Source organism: Myodes glareolus, chromosome 1, assembly GCF_982192425.1.
Source record: "Myodes glareolus chromosome 1, mMyoGla1.1, whole genome shotgun sequence".
NCBI classification, from domain to species: domain Eukaryota; kingdom Metazoa; phylum Chordata; class Mammalia; order Rodentia; family Cricetidae; genus Myodes; species Myodes glareolus.
In genome coordinates, this window is record NC_142026.1 from 126,874,689 (window position 1) to 126,898,570 (window position 23,882).

Genomic DNA, 23,882 nt, shown 5'->3' on the forward strand with positions numbered 1-23,882 from the left:
TTGGATACAATACATTGTATCTCTATCCAGAAAGTCATTGTGGAAACTTTGTCTCTAATTGTTGTAGTCCCACATAGTGGAGATACTGAAGATATTAAAGACCTGGATGAATAAGGACTTTGAAAACTACCCCTTCCCCCGCCCACTGTCAAAATACCTGGAAGGGCACAATCACAGACAAGCAGAAATACCATTAGAACTAGATGTCAATTTTATTCTTCATATAAATTTATGTACATTGAGTCACTGTTGGTAGAGGCTGCTTGTTTGTTGCCAGCCACCCAGACCCAAAATAATCACACAGAAACTGTATTTATCACAACACTGCTTGACCAATAGCTTATGCATACTTTTAGCTAACTTTTACATCTGAAATGAACCCATTCCTATTATTTTGTATTTTATCAGGAGGTTTATAGTTACTGGTAAGGTTCTGTCCAGTGTCTGTCGCCTTCAGCGCCAGCATGACATCTCTGCAACTCCACCTTCTTTTGTCCTCTATCTCAGTTTAGAATTCCTGTCTTGTTACATTCTGTGCTGTCACAGACCCAAAGCAGCTTCTTTATTAAACAATGGTAACAAAACATATTCACAACATACAGAGGGAAATGCCATATTAGACCAGTTTTTCCCTCCCAGAAAAGCAATATGCTAATGAAGCTTCTTTGTCCTACATTCCATCCTCCACTAATCATTTGCTAATTAATTGGCCAATAATTTAGGCTTCTGGCCAGCACCATTTAAGTATAATAAATGTATGAAAAGGGATCAGGGAATTACTGGAAGAGGAGGGTACAGTAGGGCCGTGGTGGGGGAGGCTGTGAGATTTACCTGTAGTGCAAGGTGTGTTTTTCCTGTCAGTATTGCTTCCATGCTGTGTTTACTCTATAGTAGGCACTGTAAGTTAAAACACAGAGGAAGAACCTGTCAAGTGTTTTGACAGTGGTCGCCATTGTCAGCCTGACTGGCTTAGCAGATGTGGAGAATGGTTGAGATGCTCTGTGTCTATGGAAGTGTTTCTATAGGGGGCACTGAATTACAGCAAGACCCTCCATCAGTGGGGTGACCCAGAACAAGTCACCAGAAAGAAGAAGTGTCTCTATTACTGCTACCACCACAGGTATTCTTTAGTGAGAAAATCATAGATCCATGTCAGTAGCTGCCAGCTTTCATTGTCAGATTGCCACTGCTGAGGCAACCAGCCTCCTGTACTGAGCAGTACTTAGTTCTCTGCCTCTCCATATTACCCAGGACAATCTATCAGACAGGTGTTATTTACAGAAAATGGCGCTGGGTGGACTTCATGGTAGTTTCTTATCGGAGAATCACTTTGCTTGGGCAAAAGCCAGACTGACCCACCTGCAGCAGGGAAAATACACTCCATGTCATTGTGTCCCCTGGCCTGAACCTGGGCCCTGGCAGAGAGCAGCCTGTGGTCCTGGGCTATCAGAAGGCCCATCAGGCCTCACGCAGACGTCGTGCGGTGAGCTCTTTCTCACTAGATTATTATGTAGACAGATAACAGTCAGACAGTATGTCCAGAAGTGAGACACATCCAGAAAGGACATATTGGTCGTCATGTGTGCTGAGAGATGCCTAGCAGAGAGAAAAGAATTTTTGCCTCACAGAAGTCTCCTTTCCCAAGATGGCTGTGGAAATAGCATTCCAGAGAAAGTGAACAGGGGTCCCCTTCTCCCCCAGCCAGCACCTCTGACTCAGGAGCGTCCTCATTCCCAGGACTGCAGAGCACAGTGGGCACAAACACCAGGAACTCCCATATCCTCTCCAGCTGACCCAGGAGGCGCAGCAGCACAGGACCATTCCTGTTTGTTTAGCACACAGCTTTAGCATCACTTGGAGAGAGTGCTCAGGGGAATGGGTACCAATACTGGGATACAGGATGCTCCTTAATTTGGGGTCAAATGATGAATATAGAGGCCAAATGTGATCTCCTGCTGTCCCCCAATCTCTTGAGCTGCTTTCACACTGAAGCTGGAATAGAGTGTTTGATGTAGTGTCAGGTAGGGAGTGGCTTCCCAAGTTGTAAGTATTTGTGTTCCTTAAATAAAAGCTATGCAATGTCTGCTGAAATGAACACCATTATCTGCTACTGTATGTCTAGGAGTTAACCTAAAGGAGCCAGGGGGCCAGGACAGAGGTTTCCTTATGCCCCACTCAACACCACTGGCAGATTATATGTGATTTAATCTTTGCCTAATACCCCCTGCTTTAGGTTCTGTGGGTGAGAGTGGATGGATTTCCTGAGGTGCGTCCTTAGGCAGGGGCATGCAGTGCCAGTTGTTTGAAGAGGTGATAAATCTCTTTCCTGGGTAGGAGGGTGAGGGAAGGGGATATAAGGATGGTGAACTGGGTGCTGGTTCAGTATATGAAGCAGTCAGTGAAGTTGTGTGTGGTGACCTCTGCCCTCAGCTCTCAGAAGGCTAATGGAGGGAACTGGTGCAAGCTGGCAACCTGGCCTATACAGTGAGAAAAAAAATGAGGAGGAGGAAATAAATAAAGAAATGCAGAGAGAACTGGAGTGGTGTGACTCCTGTCCTTGGGAGCAGCTGTGGTTTTAGAGATTCAGTGGCTTCTGGTGAAACACAGTGAACTTCCATTTCCTCTGGCCCTGTCTCCCCTTTCTATGTAGTAATTTTTCTGAGATGTCTCAGCTTCTCTGACAGCCTGTGAGATAAAGAGTATGGGGTGAGGTAGAGAGCAAACCCCAGGGTCTGAACTGTACAGTCATCCAGAAGGAGTCTGAGGGGATGGGGGAATGGGGGTGGAGTCCCAGGATCATCAGTTCAGCTAGGAGCATTCTTCCTCCTTGATGCTATGGCCCTGTGTCCTCTCACACTCTATTCTTGAGTCCCCCAAACTCATTGATTGGTCTCCAGGACAATAGGGGAAGAGCCCGGGTACAGCAATGAGCTTGGTCACTGTGGCCTAGGCCATGGGTTTCCTTCTCTAAACCCAGCCTCAGATGTGAAGGGCACTGTAATAGACGCCAGTCTTCTGCTGATGACATTCAGGAAAATTTCAGAATCAGGCTGTGACCTCAGACAGTTTGGGGCTTGTCTGTCACACCCTTCACTTTTTTTCTTAGAGGTTGTGTGGTTACATCAGCTTCCAGGAGAGGCTCCAGGGGCTCAGGTCCTCTTCCTGAGAGGCCATGGCACCTGGGCATAAGTTAAGCAGCCTGGACTCTGTGGCTCTGGAGTCACCAGGCCTCCTACTCCATGTTGTCCCTTCCTCACACAAACTGGCTGCAACCTCAGAGATCCTAGGCAGCTGAAGCAGGGCAGAAGGTCAAGAATAAATAAGGCATGGATTTTGGGCTGTGCAACAGTCTCTTGCCTGCAAACATAAAGCAAGTATCAGGGACTGTTTGAGGGATTTCTTCACATCCTCCAGTCACTGTCCCATGTCCCCAAACTTGGTTGGTCTCACCTTCTATTGTCTCCCACTACCTACCCTCTCCCCCCACTATCACCCCTCTCCCTCCACTCTCTTCTGTCCTACCCCTACTGTCCAGAATCCCACCCAGGTCCTTGCTTTCCTTTTTAGCCCAGCTTTAGGGCCCTCTCTGCTCTGCTGATGGCCCTCACCCTGTTAATTCTCTCTTCCTGACTCTCAAACCTCAACTCCACCACACCCCCCACTGCCTTAAATTCTTTCTTCCCTCTTGCCCCCAAACCAACAATACTCTTGTTCCCACAGTGCTCTTGCTACCTCTGGTCTGTCTCACCCAGTCTTCACTCTTATACTTGCTCCCCCTCCCACCCTTCTGCATTGGATTCCAACCTCAGTTCTCCCCCCACCCCATCCTCTCTTTGAGGAACACTTTGGTTCTAAAGCACAAGGTGTGCTTTGGAGATGTCTTTTTATGGCTAGTCACAGTTTCTTTGCTTGTATGCTTGCTGGTTGAGAGAAACTTTCACTATGTAACTCTGGCTTGTCTGTAACTCTTTATATAGACTAGGCTAGCCTCAAACTTGGAGGTCTGCCTTCTTCTGCCTTCTGAGTGCTGAAATTAAAGTTGTGAACCACTGTACTTGACCCATTATTGATATTTTATTCCCTTTCACCTTTACCTGTCTAGTTTGATGTTTTTACTTTTACTGCTCTTATCTGTACATTTGGTATTACATTTCTATCTTAGGATTTACTATTGCTGTGAAGAGACACCATGACCATGGTAGCTCCTATAAAGGACAGGTTTAACTGTACTGGCTGTCTTAAAGTGGAGAGGCTCAATCTATCATGGTGGGAAGCATGGTGGCATGCACTCCCGAATGGTGCTGGCTACATCTTGCAGGCAACAGGCAGTTCACTGGCACACTGTTAGGTATCCTGAGCATATAAAACCTCAAAGCTTGCCTTCACAGTGACACAGACACACTTCCTCCAACAAGGCCATATCCACTCCAACAAAGCCACCCTCTGAACAGTGACACTCCCAGAGATTATGTGATAATTAAATATGAAATTGGGAAGCCAATTACATTCAAGCTACCACAGTTTCAAATGTCTCTACAAAGAAAAATATCAAAGTGTTTTCTTAGAGTTTTTACAACATTTTCACAATGTCAGATTCTAGACTTAAATTTTCAGTCCATTTTAAGAATGCTTTGGTATGATGTGTGTTGTAAGCTTCAGATTTAGCCTTTCACATGGTACTTCCCAGTTTTCCCAGCATTGTTTGTTGAAGAGATTTTCCTTCCCTCTGGCACTCTGACAGGTCATAGATGGGGTAGAATTTTGGGTGAGCCAATTCAAAGTCATGTGTACCTGTGCCTGGGTGGTAGCTGAGTTAGTCATCTGGGCCACTGGGAATATGCCCCTCAGTCAAGAGGTGGAACCAGCTTTCCAATGTCCCTTCTGAGGGCTGAAGCCAACTTTCCCATGTGCAGTGGCCTCCTCTCCTACGAAGGGCAGGCAAGTTCTCCAGTGACTGGTCACTGGGACTAGCTCTCCCATAACCATGGAAAAGCAGGACCAATTCTCCCATGAAGGACCTGGCCTGCTTTCTCAGGGACAGTGAGAGGAAGAAACAGCTCAGCATGGCTCTCAGACATCAATGACCATGGTTTGTAAGGTCTCCTATGTTAACACAGGCAATGTATATCAACAGAGACCTCGGGAGCAGAAGGACCGTGAACGCAGAGGTGCCCCTCAGCAGCAGTTTTGGCCGGGATGTCACCATGACGCCATGCAGGCCACTGGTGTGGGAGGTCCTTCTCTCTATATGTTGCTTTTCTTGTTTAATGAATAAAGAAACTGCTTGGATCTATGTCAGAGCTTTAGGGGAAACCTAAGCTGAATGCTGTGAGAAAGGAGGCAGAGTCAGAGAGAAGCGATGAAGCTGCTGGAGACAAACGCTGGGAACTTTATCCAGTAAACTGTCACATGGCAATGCACAGATTATTAGAAAGGGGTTAAATTAATATGTAAGAGATTAGCCAATAAGAAGCTAGGGATATTGGGCCAAGCAGTGTTTTAATTAATACAGTTTCTCTATGATTATTTCAGGGCTAAGTGGCTGAGACAAACAAGCAGCTCTGTCCTACAGGCCACTCAGTTCTTTATGGCCCAGCATCAGAGTGGTCCCAAGATTTTAATATGGCCAAAACCCGAGGTGTAGGTCCAGACCACAGACATTCACATCAAATTTGATAGTAACAGGAGACATGGACATTAGCAGAGACTCTTGCTGTAGGAGGGCCATGGATTCAGACATGGTCCTTCAGTGAACCTCAGACACATATGTCAACATGTCCTTGCATGGCAGCACTGGCCACTCAGATCTGTATGGCCCTGCTGGCAACATGACCCTCTGATGGAGGAGGGTCATCTGTTTATGTGTTACTTTCATTGTTTAAGAAAGAGACTGCCTTGGCCTTTTTGATAGGCCAGCCCTTAGGTGGGTGGAGTAGACAGAACAGAATTGTGGGAGAAAGAAAGCAGAGGCAGGCAGTCACCATGACTCTCCTCTTCGAGACAGACCCAGTAGGACACCACCTCATGGTGCTACACAGATTACTAAATATGGGTTAAAGCAAGATGTGAGAGTTAGCCAATAAGAGCCTGAAACTAATGGGCCAGGCAGTGTTTGAATGAATACAGTTTCTGTGTAATTATTTCAGGTAAAGCTAGCTAGGAGGCGGGTGGCAGGAAGTGGCCTGCTGTTCCTTTTGCTACAACCCTCAGAGACCAACATGACCCCAGTTGGTGGCCCAGACCCCAAACATCTGCATAGCCTTTGGTGGTAACAGATTGACAGACGTCCACACAGATCTCAGCTCAGCAGGGCTATGGATGTAGTTGCCACCATGGCCCCAGGTGACAGGCAGGTTATTCACATAGGTCTGTTCCTCATGACCTCCACTTCTTCAAATCTGCCCCTTTCTATAGCACATGAACTTTTCTGCTCATCTCTCTTTACCATTCCCCCACCATAGTTTTCGCTCACCATATGGCACATGACCACCTAAAGTCACATGATGCCAGATGGATCTGTGGTTGTCTTCTACCTGCACAGGCCATGGAGCATCTGCTGAGCCTGTGGGTATCCTCAACCCTCCTGGAACTGGTGGGACCAGGCAGACCTTGGTTGTCTTCTATGTGCCCAGGTCAAGTGGCCGTATGATGGGTTTTGACACCTGTTTGTTGAGGGGATCATGAAAACTTTGTTCCTCATTCCATTCATTCCCTTCATTTGGAGCACCATATTTATCAACTTGAGTGTCACTGAATACTCCTTGGCCATTGGTGATGTCTGTCTTAGGGCAGGGGTAAAGGAACCAGTGTCCTCATTGAATTGTTTTCTACTTCACTGCTTTTCTTCTAGTGTATCTATGCCTCTTATTCTTAAAGATTTTCTTTCCTTATTTCTGTCTTCTGCTTTCCAGAGGTTACTTTGTTCTGCATTTATTTTTAGGGTGTAAATTAAGATTGTTGACTGGAGGCCTTGATTAGTTTGCATGGCATTTATTATTTTACATTTCTCCCTAACCATCTTTTCTTCTGTGTTTGTTTGACAGTTTTACTGAAAGTTTTTTAAAGTCTATTTCAAATAAATAATGTTATACACAAGAAAATAACAACTTTAGACCTTGTGATTTTGCTCAGGAGAAAAGTGCATAGAGTTTTTTTTCAATGTTTATTACTTTATGTGCATGTGTGTTTTGTCTGAATGTATGTGTTCACCATGTACATGCTAGTTGACCAGGGAGGTCAGGAGAGGGTCAGACCCCCGGAACTGTAGTTAACATGTGATTGTGAGCTCCATGTGGGTGTTTGTTATTGAACATTGGTCCTTTGGAAGAGTATCTAGTGCCCTTCATCACTGAGCGGTCTCTCAAGCCTCCTCATAGCTTGTTTATTGTCTACACAACAAATCTCAATATATCGTAATTATCAGGTCATCAGGAGAATCTTGCCTGAGTCAGCACAAAGCACATTTTGTCATCAAATTCTAGCAGACCTAAGAGACGATTGCACAGCTTCTGATACCCGTTCATCTGTGAGATTCAGGAATAAACTCCTTGCTGATTTGAAAATTACACTAATGTAGCTATCCACATGAGTGAGCGGCCTGGTTTTTAGGGTCTAACTCAGAAAATGTGTTAGATAAAGGCATGTTTTCTGAGCTTGTGGGAGGATCATGTCACAGCTCATTGCTCTAGAGGGTTGCTGCACCATCAGGACTGGCCAACCTGTGTGTCTGTCTATCCAAAAAAACAAATAAATAAAGAATACCTTTGGCAGATGGACAGACAGGCAAACAGACAGGAGTGCATTGCAAGGGAAGAGATGACTTCACCTTTCCTTTTTGAGTCACGAGGAGAAAGCCTGTCAATCATTGTATGTAATACCTGTCATTTGAAAACTTTCAGAACACACCAACTGTTTCTATAAGTTATGCTGTCTAGCAATGCTCCTCAGCCTCTGTTTGAGGCATTCACTGTGTAATGAGGTGGAATATTGGAAGAGAATGGGATTCATCCTTGCCAGAAGCCCCAGATTTTAATCAGTGCCCTTCAGTCATGGTTCTTGCTCACAGAACTATGGAGTAGTGGTACTATCCTTCCTGTAGGAATTTCTCATTCATTGAGGTACATACAGTTCACCTAGCTGGCTGACCTGTGGTTTCTACTGTCTTCACAGTTTTAGAAAAGTAGGAGGTGTGGCTAGAATGAGTTTTAATCACTGTTCAAGAGGGACAGACGTTTTCTTGATGCTCTTTATGTGCTTAGCAGAAGTGTAATGTCTCCAGGAAGTTGTGTAGCCCTGGCTGGCCCAAGTTAATAGTCCAGACTGGCCTTAATCTCATAGAGATAGGCATGCCTCTGCCTCCTGAGTGGTGGGATTAAATATGGCACCCCACCCAGTAGTACTTGCTTTATTCATTTAAAAACTTTCCCCTTGTTAGTTCTCATAATAGTCAGGCCTAGTAATTGGGAACAAAGCCCCCCAAACCCTTCCTAAGCAAGATAATCCCATTTACAATTTACTCTGAAGAAAGCATCTGTTGTGTTACGACTTGAGTGTGACTCTGTATGTCTTAAAAACAATTTGTTATACAATATAACTTATATTGCAGTCAGACATTAACCTTCTGAATGACTGCACTGATTCTTAACCTGTGGTTCATGACCCCATTGGGTATCACACATGAGTTATCATGCATATTAGATTTTTACATTAGAATTCATATTAGCAAAATTATAGTTATGAATTAGCAATGAAACTAATTTCATGGTTGGGGTCTCCACAGCATAAGGAACTGTATTAAAAGGCTATAACATTGGCAAGTTGAGAACCGCTGGACTAGAACAGAGTTCTGTGTGTAGTGTGCTCGTACATCAGGTAGCAATAATTGATTTTGTTCTTGTTCTCAGATTTGAATGTCTGAAGCTCCCAGGTTACTCTGGAGAACCAGATGAGTTTTGAGTGATACCAGAGATGATAAAAATTGGTATTTATTAACACAGGCAGTCTCCAGTTTCTGCTTTTTCATTGGTTGGAGACAAAAACGTTAAACTGTGAAGAGGTTTTTTTTTTGTTTTTTTTTTTTTTCTGGAGAAGGCCTTCCTAAGGAAACAGAAGACATCCTAAGTATACACAAGCTGTTTGCTTTTGCTACTTTGAACCCAAAGGTTTGTTTATTATAAACAAAGAAGGGACTGGAAATCAATATTGTGGTTCCTCTGCAGAGTTGAGACTTGTGCTTCTTTAAATCTTTAATCTGTCTGTGTGAAGAAGTCCTCTGCCTTGTTGGAAAGGTCACATGTTGCTTTTAGTCTTTTCTCCAGCAGCAACACTCTCTTCAGAGGAGGGGGGCGAGGGTCCTGAGAGTCAGAAGTAGGCAACTTCCTGTGTTGGAGAAAGCTGAACTCAGATGCACTAGAGGACTCGCCCAGGCTGTAGAAGAAGCATATGACAGACCAGCTTCAGAGAAGACCCCCAGACCTGTCCCTAGGCTGCAAGCTGTGCAGTTTCAGCTGTGCTGTCCCCTGAGTCACAGCCTGAGCTGAGGTGGGCTCTGCAGGGATGCAGCTGCTGTGGATCCATCCCAGCTCCTGTAAGTGACTCCTCTCTTGTTAGCGACCCCAAAGAGAATCTGGTACATCCCAAGGACCTTTGTGCAGTTGGTAATTTGGTCTGTCATAGGTTCCCTTTGTGGGGTGATGGGGTGTGTGTGTGTGTGTGTGTGTGTGTGTGTGTGTGTGTGTGTGATGCACATTTCCCCAGGTAAAGTCTCTGGTACAACACCAGTTTTCACAATCCCCAGATGGTTTGTGGGATCAGGTCTTGGTTTGATCCAGCAGACAAAGTGGAATAGTGGAATAGTGGGGCAGGGTTTGTCTGCACAGCTGTTGTCATCCTGTGTGCTCTGTAGAAATCTAGGGAAGGACAAATTTTACAAAGACAACTCTGATCAGGGTAGCAGTCTGGAGTGAAGGTGCAGAACTCAGGCAGGGACCTGAAGAGATGGTCCTATGTGCTGGTTTGAAGGATGGTCCTCATGTACTTGAATGCTAAGTTATCAAGGAGTGGCATTACATAGAAGGATTAGGAGGTGTGTCCTGTTTGAGGAACCTTGTTGGAGGAAGTGAGTCACTGGTGGAAGCGCTTTGAGATTTCCAGAACCCAAGTCAGGCCCAGTGGCTCTCTCTTCCTGTGCCTGTGGGTCCTGATGTAGAACTCTCAGGTCCTCTCCAGCACCATGTCTGCTGCATGCTGTCGGACTGGCTGCTATGATGGCAATGGACTAAACCTTTGAAACTATAAGCAAGGCCCAATCAGATTTTTCCTTTATAAGAATTGCCATAGTTATGTGGTCTCTACACAGCAATAGAACACTGATCAAGGCAGCCTCCATCTCTGCTGTTCTTTGGGGATGACATGCGCTTTTGTGTCTCAGGTTGCTCAACTGGGACTTTTTAAACCCTTCCTCCTGTAAGCTCTTACATTCTGCAATTCCTTATACTTTGCACTTAATCTGCCTTTATGAGTCTAACTTTATCAGAAACTCCTTTGGAAAACAGGCCCAGTGGTGGAGTCCCCAGTGAGCACCTGGACACAGGTCCATGACTGAACTATGTGTTGCACACCATCAACTCTCGAGTGACTTCTGCAGCTCGCCCTCTGTGGCACACACAGCTGGTCTTCTAAGCTCTGTCTGGCTTCACTTCACTGCTGCTGCTGTTCTTGGGGGTCATCCCATGGTACTGGATCTCCAAAATGTGGGGGTCTCCTGCTGCAACTGCACTTTCACTAGTATCCTATCCTGGTCTCTCTCCATGGAGTTCAGTCCTGCTACACAGCGCCTAGCCCCTGTGACACCTTCATATCTTTAGAACTAGCACAACATGGGTGGTTCTTATACTATCTAGTTCAGCTGCCTGCACAAGGTACAATCTTGACCACGTCTGGAACACAGCCTGTGTGCTGACTCTCAGGAAACACTTTTCAGAAGACCTCACCTCTAAGATGCTGGACTCTTGTAATCACTGTGAATTTCTCAACTCTAGCTGATCAACACTGAGTATCCTAGCAAAGCAAAGGACTCACTTTAGTAATTCTGGTACCTTGTTATCACTGCTGATTTTTTGATCACAGCTATCCAGAACCATTGATTCTTAATTCAAATAACCCAGTAGAGTTGACTGTTGTGGGAATTCATTCCACCAATGTATTTGTTGGTCTTAGGTTCTTAGGGCTTGACTTCTTAATAGGAGACTGACAGAGGTTGTGTGCTCTCTTGTGTTCTGAAGACCGGATCAGGGAGCTTGAAGCAGTGTGTGGCTTGTGCCCAGCTCCCTTGGGCAGAATGAAAGGTCTTTCCAACTGGGTGTAACTTGTCCTGAATCTGTGAGTCTGTTTCCCCATCTCACTCTTTAATAAATTGATAAATATATCTATAAACTTGTGGTTCTCATAACAACCTGCTTTCCCAGACTTCCAATCCTGACCTCCATTGTCTGTGCTGCTTTCAACACTTTGTCTTCTCAGCTCCTGAACTGAGCTCTCAACACTTGATGACTTTTCCAGCCCAAAGTTCCAAATCCCTTTGACATTCCTCTCCAAACCCTGTCCATGTCTGTCACAGGAACACCACACCACATGTCTGTCACAGGAACAACACACCACATTTCTGTCACAGTACCACCACACCACATGTCTGTCACAGGCACACCACACTATCTTGCTACCAACCTGTCTTCTTTAGGGAAACTATTGTTGTGAGGAAACATCATGACCAAAGGAACTTGGGGGAGAAAGGGTTTATTTGGCTTCCATTTCCAACTCACTGTTCATCAGTTGAAGGAAGTCAGGACAGGACTCAAACAGGGCAGGAATCTGGGATCAGGAGCTGATGCAGAGGCCATGGCTGGGTGCTGCTTACTGGATGGTTTCTTATAGCTTGCTCAGCCTTTTTTCTTATAGAAAAGGATCACCACCATGAGCAAGGCTGCCTGTCACTGATCAGTAACTAAGGAAAAAGTCCTACATGCTTGCCTACAGCCTGATTTGATGGAAGTATTTTTAAATTGAAGTTTCCCCTTTAGCTACGCCAAGTTGCTATAAAATTATCCAGCACATACCTTACATTTGCCAGTTTTATTCATTATTGCTGTATTACCTGGCATCTTTGTTAGGAAGACCTGCGAGTCCCTCTCACCAAGCTTCAATAGGACATTGCTACAAATGATGACTTAACTGGCCATTACAGGGCACAATCATTAAAACAATGTGGTTGGGTTTTTGTTTTGTTTTGTTTTGTTTTTTATTCTGAGCCATTATTTCCAGTTCCAGGGGATCCGATGCCCTCTTTTGACTTCTGCAAGTACCGGGTACACACATTACATACACACATACACATAAGAAAATACTCATACATATTAAAAGTAAAGGCTAAACAATCTTAAACGGTGTCCTAGCACATTAATGACACATAGAAACTGTTTTCATAAATGTGTATGAGTTATTTTGGTCATATCAACTCTTCTATTCCTTCTCATGTCCCATTCCCACTCTAACTGCTTTCTCATCCCAATTACTTTCCATCTACTTATTTGGGGATATTTACAGATGCAAGCGTGAGGAGTTATTGATGGCAACACAGGTTTCTTACTAGGGATCACCGCACTGAACAAAACATCTCTCCCGATCCGGCACCATTAACTGCAGATAGATTCTCACAGAGATCTGGAGCCTCATGATCCCTCTCTCTCCATGAATGAAAGGCTGACAGGCCTGCTCTTGTGCAGGGATCATGCAAGTGCTCAGAGCTGCATGTCATGGCTGGAACACAGGGTTCTCTTACATCCTTTCTTCCCCCTATTGTAAGTGGTTTCCTGACTCTTGAATGTGGGTATGTAGATGTCTGGTTTAGTGACTGCTTTTACCTTCATGCCTTAGGCTTATCCTCCTGGGACAACATTTTGGTGGCCTGGTTGGGGAACTCTCTATTAGGCTATGTGGGCTTGTCTTTTCTCTGTGGCTTGTGGCAGTTGATGGGACAGTTCATGGGCAGCTGAAGGTTTCTGTCTGGAAAGGTTTTGCAGTGAGATCCAAAGCTCCAGATTCTGAGTCTGAAAGTACTTAGCCCTGTACACCAACAGAGAAGTCTGCAAGTCACTGCTTAACCTGTATCTAGATGCAGAGGGATTGAATGAGAAACTTGGCCTCTCCTCGTAGAGACCAACCGTGACTGTGACCAGGAGTCAAGCAATGAACCTAACAAGTGCTCCCTCTCAGGGACTGAGACAGGTGGAAGGTTCTTGTTTCTGTTGTTTCTTTGTTTCTGTGTTTCTCTCTAGGTGACATGGCAGAGCCAAAAAGATTTGAGTCCCCAGCAGAAGGGCACAGGTCTTAAGCCAGGGGATTCTTATACCAGAGAAAGCATTGATTAATAGAGAGAGCAAGAAGTGACAGAAACACAGACACCCAGATACACACAGAGACTGAAGACAACCACTGATGACCACCACACATTCTTACACATGAACAGACAGAAGGAATCCAGTGACATCCCACACTTTTGCCACTGGACCAGTGGCCTTGTTGGACCTCTCCCATGTGTCCAAAAAGATGTTGCCTTAACTGGATTTACCTCTGGAGGTGACATTCTAATTTTGTTTCCTTTTGGGGTGGAGATGTCAGACTTCTCTGAAGCCTTAGGCAACAATTGATCAAAGGGAACCATGGGACCTAGAACTCAGGCTGTACAGCCCCAGGACAATGGTTCTTAATCTTCCCAAAGCTGTGACTCTTTAATCCAGTTTCTCATATTGTTGTGATCCCAAACCATAAAATTACTTTTGATATTCCTTCATAGCTGTAATTTTACTACTGGTCTGAATCGTAATGTAAATATCTGCTGTGCAAGGTATCTGGTGTGTGACCCCTTTGGAAGGACCCTTCAACCCCAAAGGGAATTGTGACCCACAGGTTGAGGACCAGTGCCCTAGGGGCTTCTTGACCACAGTCTTCCCTGCTCGAAAAGACTCTGAGACCTCTGTTTTCTTGAGGTCTTACTCAGGATTCTCCCCAGGAACTTCCAGAAATGTAGGGTATTCACTAGAGAAGACTCCTCAGACATGGATTTAAGTAAAGACAAACTCTTTGTTAGCTGATCATTAATTACACTGGGTATTTGCGATCCCAGTGTAGCACTGAGCCTTTCTCAGGTAGTGCTTTTAAGAACAAAAACCATGTTCTGGATGGACATACATCAGTTAACAGAAGAGTTGGCAGAAGTGGAAGGACAGAAGCCTAAAGCAAGGTTAATCCATTCAGAGACTTGGATGAACTAGGCCTTTATTCGAGTTCTGGCAGGTAGTGCTTCCTATATGCTGAGCTTTGCAGCATGGATGGAGCTTCCGTCATGGAGTCAGCTGTGCCCTGTTACAGTTACCAATGATTTCTACTAAACAACTGGTCCTCAACCTCTGTTTTCTTTGATTAGTTGTTAGAAGTTTCCTTTTGATATCTGAGATATTTGATTATTGCCAGTTATATATGCAAGAGTCAAAACTTCACATTTCCACTAAGGAGATCTGGTTATCCTGTTTCCTATGCTGGGGATGGGTAATAACAAAATCCTTTACAGATCACTAGTACAAGTAGTTCCATGATGAGGGTTCAACCCACCAGAAAGCACCAAGTCAAACAGTCCAAGGTGATAAGAAAAGACTCTAAGCAACAAGCACAGAGTGAAGACCATGAAATGCTGTGTCCTGGTGTGGGAGAATTGTCTGTATTCTGTCAATCATGTATTTTAATAAAACGCTGATTGGCCAGGCAGGAAGTATAGGCGGACCACCAGACAGGAAGTATAGGCGGGGCGATGAGAACAGGAGAGGAGAAGGCTAGGAAGGAGGAAGTCCCTCTGTCACTCCTGCGCAGACCACCGAAGAGGCAGCATGCAAGCTGTCATGCTGAAAAAAGGTACCAAGCCATATGCTAACATAGATAAGGATAATGGGATAATATGTGTCATAAGAACTAATAAGTAGCCTGACATAATGGGCCAATCAGCTTTATAACTTATAGAGATCTCTGTGTGGTTGATTTTCTCTGGGACTTGCCGGTTGTGGGGTACCAGGCGGAAACAGATACCCCAAAAAGCCGGCCCCTCATGTTACAGTGTCCGCAGCATCCTGATTCATCTGGTGGAGGCTGATGGAAGGGAGAGTGGTGGCACCAGATGAACTCTCACGACTTCTCTGGAGCATCTTCAACCTGCAGAAGGAAACACATCTTTTGAAGGGTGAAGAGACACCTGGGTCAGTTCTCCTGGGTGCCCTGTACCAGTCATCACCACCCACAGCCACCCTCACTGAGGGTCATTCAGTTCCCTCCTCCATCACCCCACATCCTGGATCCCCTACTGTCTTCCTCCTTCTTTCCCATGTCCCAGAGCCCCAGACCAAGCTGCAGACCTGGGAATTCAGAATAAAGTGGTGATGACTTGCTACTTCCTGACTCAGGGCCTGATGGGGGGGGGCTGGAGGAGAAGGGAGGACCTCTATCCAGAAAGGGCCCTGGGTCCTGGTTTATCCAGGCCTTGAGTGGGGTTCCAGATATCATTTCTCTTTCATTGTAAAACTCTCAAAATCTGAGAGTGGCATCACACCTGTGGGTGTGCCTGTCCCTGCGCCACCTTGTCCATCTGAGCAGCCCAGATGGGAGCCGTAGACTCCAGGAACAACTTAGTCTCATTTGTCTCCAGTGGAGAGACTGCTCCATTGGTTTTGGAGGCTGCTGTTGCTGCTTGATTTATTTCTATTTTATGTGTATGAATGTGAACCTGAAAGTCTTTAAGTGTCCTGTGTGAATGCCTGGTGTATGTGGAGAAGAAGGGGCTGGGTCATCTGGACCTGAAACTGTATGGTTGTGACTGTCCTGTGGGTTCTGGGAATGAAACTTGGGTCTGATGCATGAACAGCAGGTAGTCTTGCCAAATCTACCTTTTTAAAGGTAAATTTTAAATGTAAAAAAACCTTTTTAAAATCTTTATTTATATCACTTTATCTTTGTCTGTGGGGTGGAATCTTATTCCCTCTACACATTGAGTGGGACTATGATGTTCATTTGTGTTCCTGTTGTCTCCTCATCTGCATAATGATATCCTCCTGATTAGGAACCTGCTGTGTTCCCTCCTCCTTTCCCACTGGTCTGTTACATGATTCCTGTCCTGTCCAGGCTCAAGATACACAAGCTACTGCTAGCAGGTGACATGAACTCCAGATTTCTTGTGTCCTAGCTCAATAAAATGCTCCATAAGATGACGAACAACAATAGGACTCCAGTAATTCACTCTTGCTTTTTCACTTCTCACCCTCCTGTCCCTCACCCCGCTCCCAATACAACACAGAGTACCTGTCATTGTTAAGGATTTTCCTCAGAAAACATAGAAGAGAAGAAGAGAGTAGGGAAGTATTGCAGCAAGACGGCGATCTTAGGATCAATGACCATGGATGAAGACTGGTTCACATCTGGAGTAGTGGTTGTTGAGGCTGAAGTGGAAACACAAGTTGAGTCTTTGACCAGACCTCAAGTCTGAGGAAATCTCACTGTAGCTTCTGGATGCTCAAGTAATTCAACAACAAAAAGTTCCACCCCTGTTGCTGTAGATAACTGTTTAGGTGAGTGGGTCTCCTGACATCAAAAGACTCAGGCAGCTATGTTAGGAAGAGCAGGACAATTGAGTCCTCATCTTTCCTGCTGGCAGGAGAGCAGGCATGAGGGTGACCTTTGAAGATGGTGATAGGGAAGAAGAAAGATCAGGTGAGATGAAAGCAACAGTGAGACTAGAATGAGGAAAAGGCCAGGAAATAAAGTCTCAGACTTTGACAATCAGTGAGAACCACAGGGGGTAAACAATGTACACACAATTAATGAGATAGGAGAGGGTGAGAAAGAAGTGACTGGTGGAATAAATGACCATCAGCACAAGAACTCATGATGATTAGGTTATTATACACCCCACTGCACCCTTCATCTGCCTGAGTTTCCATCCCAACTTCCCAGTTACCTGCAGACTCCAGCTTTTCTTCCCAGTGTGACTTGAACTCCTCAGGCCATGTAATGCAGTCCCCCTGTGAGGTCATTTTTAAGAAGGCAGTAAAATGCATGTTTTTCTCCCACAACTCTTTCATCCACCTGGATCCAGGGTCAAGTTCAGTCCACTCTCCAGTGCTTGAGTCAACATGGACCATTTTGTGTCCATTGAGGCCTAAGTCCCAAAATCCATTGAAATGTTCATCTACTTCATGCTGACAACACAACCTGGCCTGCAAAGTGAGGGGCTCTGTGCCCATTGGAAAGAGATCAGCCTCTGCCCTTGATGAATCCTGTCTACCTACTGTCCTCCCTTCCCATCCTCTGACCTTGCTCTACCTTCCACATTTTAACCTTGGTGCAGAACCTCTTTGGTGGGCCTACCAGAGATTCATATTTCCCTCCATGAAAGCAATGAATGTCCTAACTTGTCATAAATCCTGTCCTTTCCTTTAAGGGGCTATTGTAGGGAGGGGACACTTGTTCGTCCTGACCACCTGACTAGCTTATACCTGAAATAACCACACAATTAAAAATAACTGTATTAATTAAATCACTACTCCGCCAATTAGTTCTAGCCTTTAATTGGTTTAACCCATTTCTTGATTTAACCCATTTCTATTAATCTGTATATCTCCATGTGGCAATGGCCTACTCGGAAAGATTGGGCACGTCTGTCTTTAGTGGTTCCATGGAGGCTCTCTGACTCTTGCTGCAGGAGAATTGTCTGTATTCTGTCAATCATGTTTTCAATAAATGCTGATTGGCCAGGCATGAAGTATAGGTGGGAAAACCAGACAGGAAGTAGAAATGATGGAATGACAACAGGAGAATTCTGGGAAGGAGGAAGTTGATTCCTCCCACTCCTGCCCAGACTCCAAAGAAGCAAGATGTGAGCTTCCCTGCTGAGAAAGTTACTGAAACATGTGGCTAGCATAGATAAGAACAATGGGTTAATATAAGCTACAAAAGCAAATAAGTAGCATGAGCTAATGGGCCAATAAGCTTTATAACTTATGGAGACCTCTGTGTGATTTTCTTTGGGGCTAAACAGCTGTGGGAACTGGGCAGAACAGAAAACACAAGCCAGCAGACCCCTCATGTTACAGACTCTGCTTTCTTCCTTTCAGAATTTATTCCTGTCTTCTCCACCTACCAGCTGCCTAAGTTCTGCCCTATCAAGGGCCCAAAGCAGTTTCTATATTTATTAAATAAAATAAAATGAAAAGTAGCATATAGACAGATTGACCTCCTACACCATCTATTATGTTCTTTTATTAAATTGTAGCAGTGGGGATTGAACCTAGGACCTTATGCATGGCAGACAAGCACTCTACCACTGAGCTAAATCCCCAACACTATGGAGCCATTTGGTCTTACCTCTGATAGTACTATTCTCCTGTTTCATGTGGATCATTTGCTGTTTGAACAGGTCAAATAAATCTCGCAGAGTGTCAATCTGTGTTTCCCAGATCTTTGCGGTAATCAATCTCTTTCCTAGAATACCATTGGGATAACAGTTGTTGGTACTGTTACAGTAAATAAAACACTTTTTGTTCAGTTGGCCTAGGACTTCCTGACTCCACGGTCCAGTTGTTGGCTATTTAACAGTGGAGTTGTAGCAAAGAAAAGCAGCATCTGTGAAGGAAACATGCAGTGAGGTTAGGGATGCAGAACAGGGACGCAGAGACAGTCTCTGTCTGTGGAGCAAGGAAGTCCTCTGGAAGGGAGTCTTTTAAAAAAGAGAGAAATAAGTGTTGACCGAGGTTTCTGTCCTACCCTGTCCTACCCAGTCTGGCAGCCATTCAGTCACAAAGAAAATCACACAGAGGTCTACAGTAATTATAAACTGAGTGACCTAGTATCTCAGGTCTCTTATTAACTCTTACAACTTGTATTAGCCTATAATTCTTGTCTGTGTTAGCCACGTGGCTTCTTACCTCTTTCAGCAAGGCAGTCACACCTTGCTATCTTGCTTCCTCTCCAGCTGGGCCATGACTGTAGACTTAAACTCCCCTCTTCCCAGAATTCTCATTGCCCCGCCTCTACTTCCTGCCTAGTTGCTGTACGTATAATTCCTGCCTGGCTACTGGCCGATTAGTGTTTTATTAATGTTCATTTGACAGGGTACAGACCATTGTCCCACAGCAAGTAGGTGAGTAAATCAATCAATCAATCAATCCCGGGCCAAGTTTCCACTGTGCTAAAAAAGTTTAACCTTTCTCTCCTGCTTGAAGATCCAGGTCAATGTGTGGCCCACCCCTGCTCTCCACCAGGACAATTCTCTTATCTGTTATCACATGATCTTGCTAAGGGTGGGCCCTGTCAGTTATGACAGGAAAATTCAGGATGTCTTCTCTGGATCTGTTCATCCTGTAGAATCTCCAGAAACTGCTCATGTAGACTGTGTGAAGACAGGATGGTGCGTGAGGCTGGTGGGGCAGAGTGGAGCAGGGTGAGGATGGGACAGAAGTTGCATGGACACCATTTTTACTGATCTGTTCTCTCAGATCATAGACTTGAAAATCTTTGCTGGTTAGATTCTACTGAGAGTTTGATAAAGCCTAGAGTCACCTAAGAAGGTAGTATCTACTGATGGGATGTTTTTACTGTTAGCAATGTAGGAACACCTGGCCACTTTGGGCATTATTATTCCCGGGGCAGGTGGTCTCTGGCTGGATTAGAAATCTAGCTAAATACGAGCTAGTGATCCAGACAGCAAACAGCATCCTCCATGGTTCTTGCTGTGCCTCTCTGACTGTGAAGTGAGATCCTTAGTCAAAGATAATGCTGTGTGTAATGGGCCTGTCTCTGAGTACCTACCCTGACCTCTCTCAGCAACAGACTATGGCTTTGGAGTCAAATAAATCACTTTCTCTTTCACGTTGCTCTTGGTAGAGTGTTTATCACAGTAACATAATGAAACCAGAACAACACACACCAGATCCCCTGTATACTGCAGTGGTCCAGGGATGGCTTCCTGGACCTTGTCAGAGGCTAGACCACACTACAGGACCCAGAAAGAAGTAGAAGAGTGGGGATCAAAAATCTCAGAGAAGTGCATGTGACAGAGTGGATGAAACAGCAAACATTTACAGGGGAAGAGTGCAGAGTCCATGCTGTCTGTGGATGCTGGAGCATCCCTGCTGAGAAGCACAGTGAGAAGGACAAGGAAGAAGGACACCAGCAATGCTGGAAGCTCAGGGATGATGATGATGATGGCTCAAGGCTAGAATGGGGTTATGAAACTGTATTTATGAAACCCAGTAAATATGATAAGAAAAATTCCCATAGGGTGGAGTGATCAAGGGGCAGTAACATCAAAGACATGGTCCATTGCTGAGAAGGGGGGACCCACCTCCTCCCAGCACCCCTCAGGTTAGACCAAGGCAACTCACCAGTGGGTAGCCTGTACACCGGACAGATCAGCAGAACAGGAAAGCACAGAGCCTTGGTGGGAAGACAGAGCACGGCTGCTGCATTCTTTGTCATACCCTGAGCAACAGGTTTAGTAACCAGAGTTGTGGAGAGAAGCGCTGAGGTCTTTGTGCAGCCCCGCAGAGGGTTCACAACAGTGCCAGGCACCGGTAGACTGTGAATTCTCAGTGGGATTCTGGGTGCAGTCACAGGACTTGCTCCAGAAACTTTTAAGCTGACTGCCAAGGCAGAGACTATGACCTAAGTGATGCAGGCTGTTGTCCAATCCCCAGGCTCCTAAACCTCCTGGTTCCTCCCAGACAACTTAGCCTTCTAAATCCATGGCAACTGTCCCCGCCCAAAACTCAAAGTCCACACTGGAAAGGGACACATGTACCTAAGAGCGGTCACCTCAGAAGAAACTTGGAGTCACACCCAGGAGTTTCTCTTTGGAGTCTTTGACACACACCTACTTTAGCTTGAGCCTCACCACCAGTGTACCCTTGCCACTGCACCCCACCCCCACCTCATGCCTCAGCCTGCTGCTGTCTGAGTTCCCCTCCAATATTCAGCTGTCCTGCACTTCCCATCACCTTCCCTCTTCCTACATCTCAATCTCAGACTCATTTTCTCCACCAGGTTTCTTTCCCTCAACCCTGTCCTCACTGCTCACGTTAATTATTGTCCTGATTCTTGGCACAGTGGCCCAGCACTCCCCATCCCCTTACAGCCTGAGTCATTATCCCCCCCCCAACCCTCCATCTCCTTCCTTTATTCCCACACCCCCACACAGGGAAGACAATTACTATCTTGTCAGCAAGGCTGTGCTTTTCTCCTTAACTCTGTGGCACTGGAATCTGACACTTGAACCTAAGAGCTTTAAAAAGTTCTGCAATCACAAAATTATTCCAATTAGGAACAGATTCTGGGGCCTAGAGAGATGGCTCAGAGATTAAGAGCCTTGATTACTCTTCCACAGGACCTATGTTGGAATTCCATTTAATCTTCTACATTGTGCCCTGAGCCTTAGGTGTGGGATATTTTGAGGAAGCAACTTTAGGGACTGGCTCCACAACTCTGCATGTTGATTGACTGTGGTTTTCTATAGAGGTCTCCATCCTCTTCAGTGTGAAGTTTCTTTAATGGGGGTGAAGAATATCTTTATCCATGTGTTTAAAGCCAAATGTTTATAGATTGTTGTTAGAGATTATGCTGGTTTAGTAAATTAGTGGTTGTGGATTCTCCTCCAATAACTATGACTTCAGCACTGATTAGTTAGCTAGGTTCCCAGTAACCGTGCAGACATGATGTCCCTCTTGCTGAGCAGGTCTTAAATTCAGTGACAGAGCTGCTGGTTACCACCAAGGTATGTGTGCCAGTTCTGCACAGATAAGGGTTACTGTGGCATGCTGCTCACTGATGTGGTCCATAGGCATCAATTGCTGGGGACTGTTAGATGTCCCCTTCCTTGGAAGCTTGCATGGCACCTTTAGAAAGCTAGTCCCTCAGGAAGGTGACTTTAAGTCAGTTTCAGCTCAGGATCCTCTGGGTCTGTTTCTAAAGTGCATGGTGTCTTCAGCAATAGGGACTTATCTTTCACCTCTGGTAGTGGAAAGTAAAAAAAAAAACAAAACAAGACTGTATGTTTTGAAGGCTTGTCTTGCCTGGTTATGGTTTTTGTTAGGTAGTCTCTGGAGGGAGCGCCATCAGCCCATATGAAAAAAGTTAATTAAAACTATATATGTATAGTCATACACTGAATTACATTAGTTACATTTTTAGGTAAATAGTTAGTAGTATGGCTCCTTGTGACTTTTCCAGCCGTTACGTTGTTTTATTCTACCTCCTTTCCTCCTTCTGTATTTACCTCCTTCCACCTTCCCTAAGGAGACGTCATTTTCCATATTTCCCTATCATCTCAATCCTATCAATTGTGATTCCCCTTTACCCTTCTCCCATCTTCTTCCACACTGACCTCCCTCTCCATCCGTAAGTCCCCTCTTCCCTTGTCCCTATCAGATTATCTAACTCTTAGAAGATCTTCCTAAGCTCACATTCAAGATTGTAATTTTGCCCACTCTCACCCATATTACACTTTTTGGGTACTCAGAGTCTGCAGCCCTCCTTTGACATGGACCCTCACTAGATCCTGAGACTCAGTATCTGTCTCATGTTTTATCACCGTGACAATCAAGGGCATATGGAGTTCCCAGACAAACAAGCCTTTTCAGTCACTTCCTCTCACCAATATGGGAGATTGGATCTACCTTACATCCTCCCACAGAACAAAAGGCCACTAGAATCTGTCTGCATTGGACCCCGTCAAGCTCTCACATGTCCAACTGCAGTCAACTACAAGGCCTGCTACTGTGGATCTATCTGTCCAGAGTCAAGATGCTCCATCCACAGGATCTCCATTGTTTTATTGTTTTGAGCCTCTTGCAGATCTGTTTCCTCTTCCAGTGAGACCTAATCCACCCGTGGGTTCTGGGGCTGGAACCCAGTTGTCTTGTGACTTAGTTAGGGTTTCTATTGCAGTGATGAAACACCATGACCAAAGCAACTTGATGCGGAATGGGTTTATTTGGCTTCTGTATGTCCAGTCACAGTCCACTGAGGGAAGCCAAGGCTGAAAGTCAAGCAGGGCAGGAACCTGGAGGCAGCAGGTGATGCAGAGGCCATGGAAAGGTTACTGGCTTGCTCTTCATGGCTTGCACAGCCTGCTTTCTTACTGAACTCAGAACCACAATCCCAGAGATAGCAACACCCACAATGGGCAGAATCTTCCCACATCAATCACTAGTTAAGAAAATGTCTTCCAGGCTTGCCCGCATCTCAATATTCTGATCTCATGGAGGCATTTTCACAGAAGTTCCCTCCTCTCAGACAATTTCAGCATTGTGTCAAGTTGACAAGAAACAAGCCAGGACATCATGCTAGGGGGCAAGTGCTTTCCCCACTGAGCCATCTTGGCATGAGTGTTTGTGAGTTTACTCTGCATCTTTGGTCTCTGTTTTCTTACCCCAAGATGCTCCTCAGTAGTCAAGAGTCTCAGCTTTCTTAGTTCAATGATGCAATTCCACAACCTCTCACCTCCTGTTCCCTTGATGTCCTAAGTGAGAACTCAGCTTTGAGAATTTATTAGAGACCTTTTTCCTTCTGTCAGATTGCATAGACTATTCCTAGACTGAGGTTGTCTTTCTAGTGATTGTCCCTGTTTTCAGGTCTATTCAAAGATCAAAATGTGGTCATAGAAGTGTAGTTGTGGGTTTTTTTTCTTCTTCTTCTTCTTCTTCTTCTTCTTCTTCTTCTTCTTCTTCTTCTTCTTCTTCTTCTTCTTCTTCTTCTTCTTCTTCTTCTTCTTCTTGTTCTTTGGTTCTTTTTGAGAC

The 23,882-nt window shown here is 45.1% G+C and overlaps 1 protein-coding gene across 1 annotated transcript; it reads right to left on the reverse strand.

Annotated features, from left to right (window-relative positions):
- Window positions 1-16,404: 16,404 nt before the first annotated feature.
- LOC148123569 (UL16-binding protein 1-like) lies at window positions 16,405-17,336 on the reverse strand. The gene is made up of 2 exons (XM_087899773.1): window positions 17,051-17,336; window positions 16,405-16,532 (listed from the first exon to the last, which is right to left on the reverse strand). Exons 1-2 carry the CDS (start codon window positions 17,334-17,336, stop codon window positions 16,405-16,407), a joined length of 414 nt encoding a protein of 137 aa, XP_087755899.1.
- Window positions 17,337-23,882: the final 6,546 nt, after the last annotated feature.

Excerpts from the sequence above, each read along its gene's own strand:
- LOC148123569 (XM_087899773.1), bottom strand. The coding sequence starts at position 17,336 with ATGGGCACAGAGCCCCTCACTTTGCAGGCCAGGTTGTGTTGTCAGCAT. Across the intron at positions 16,533-17,050 it reads AGAAAAGCTGGAGTCTGCAG|CCTCAACAACCACTACTCCA; the intron begins GTAACTGGGAAG and ends TTTCCACTTCAG.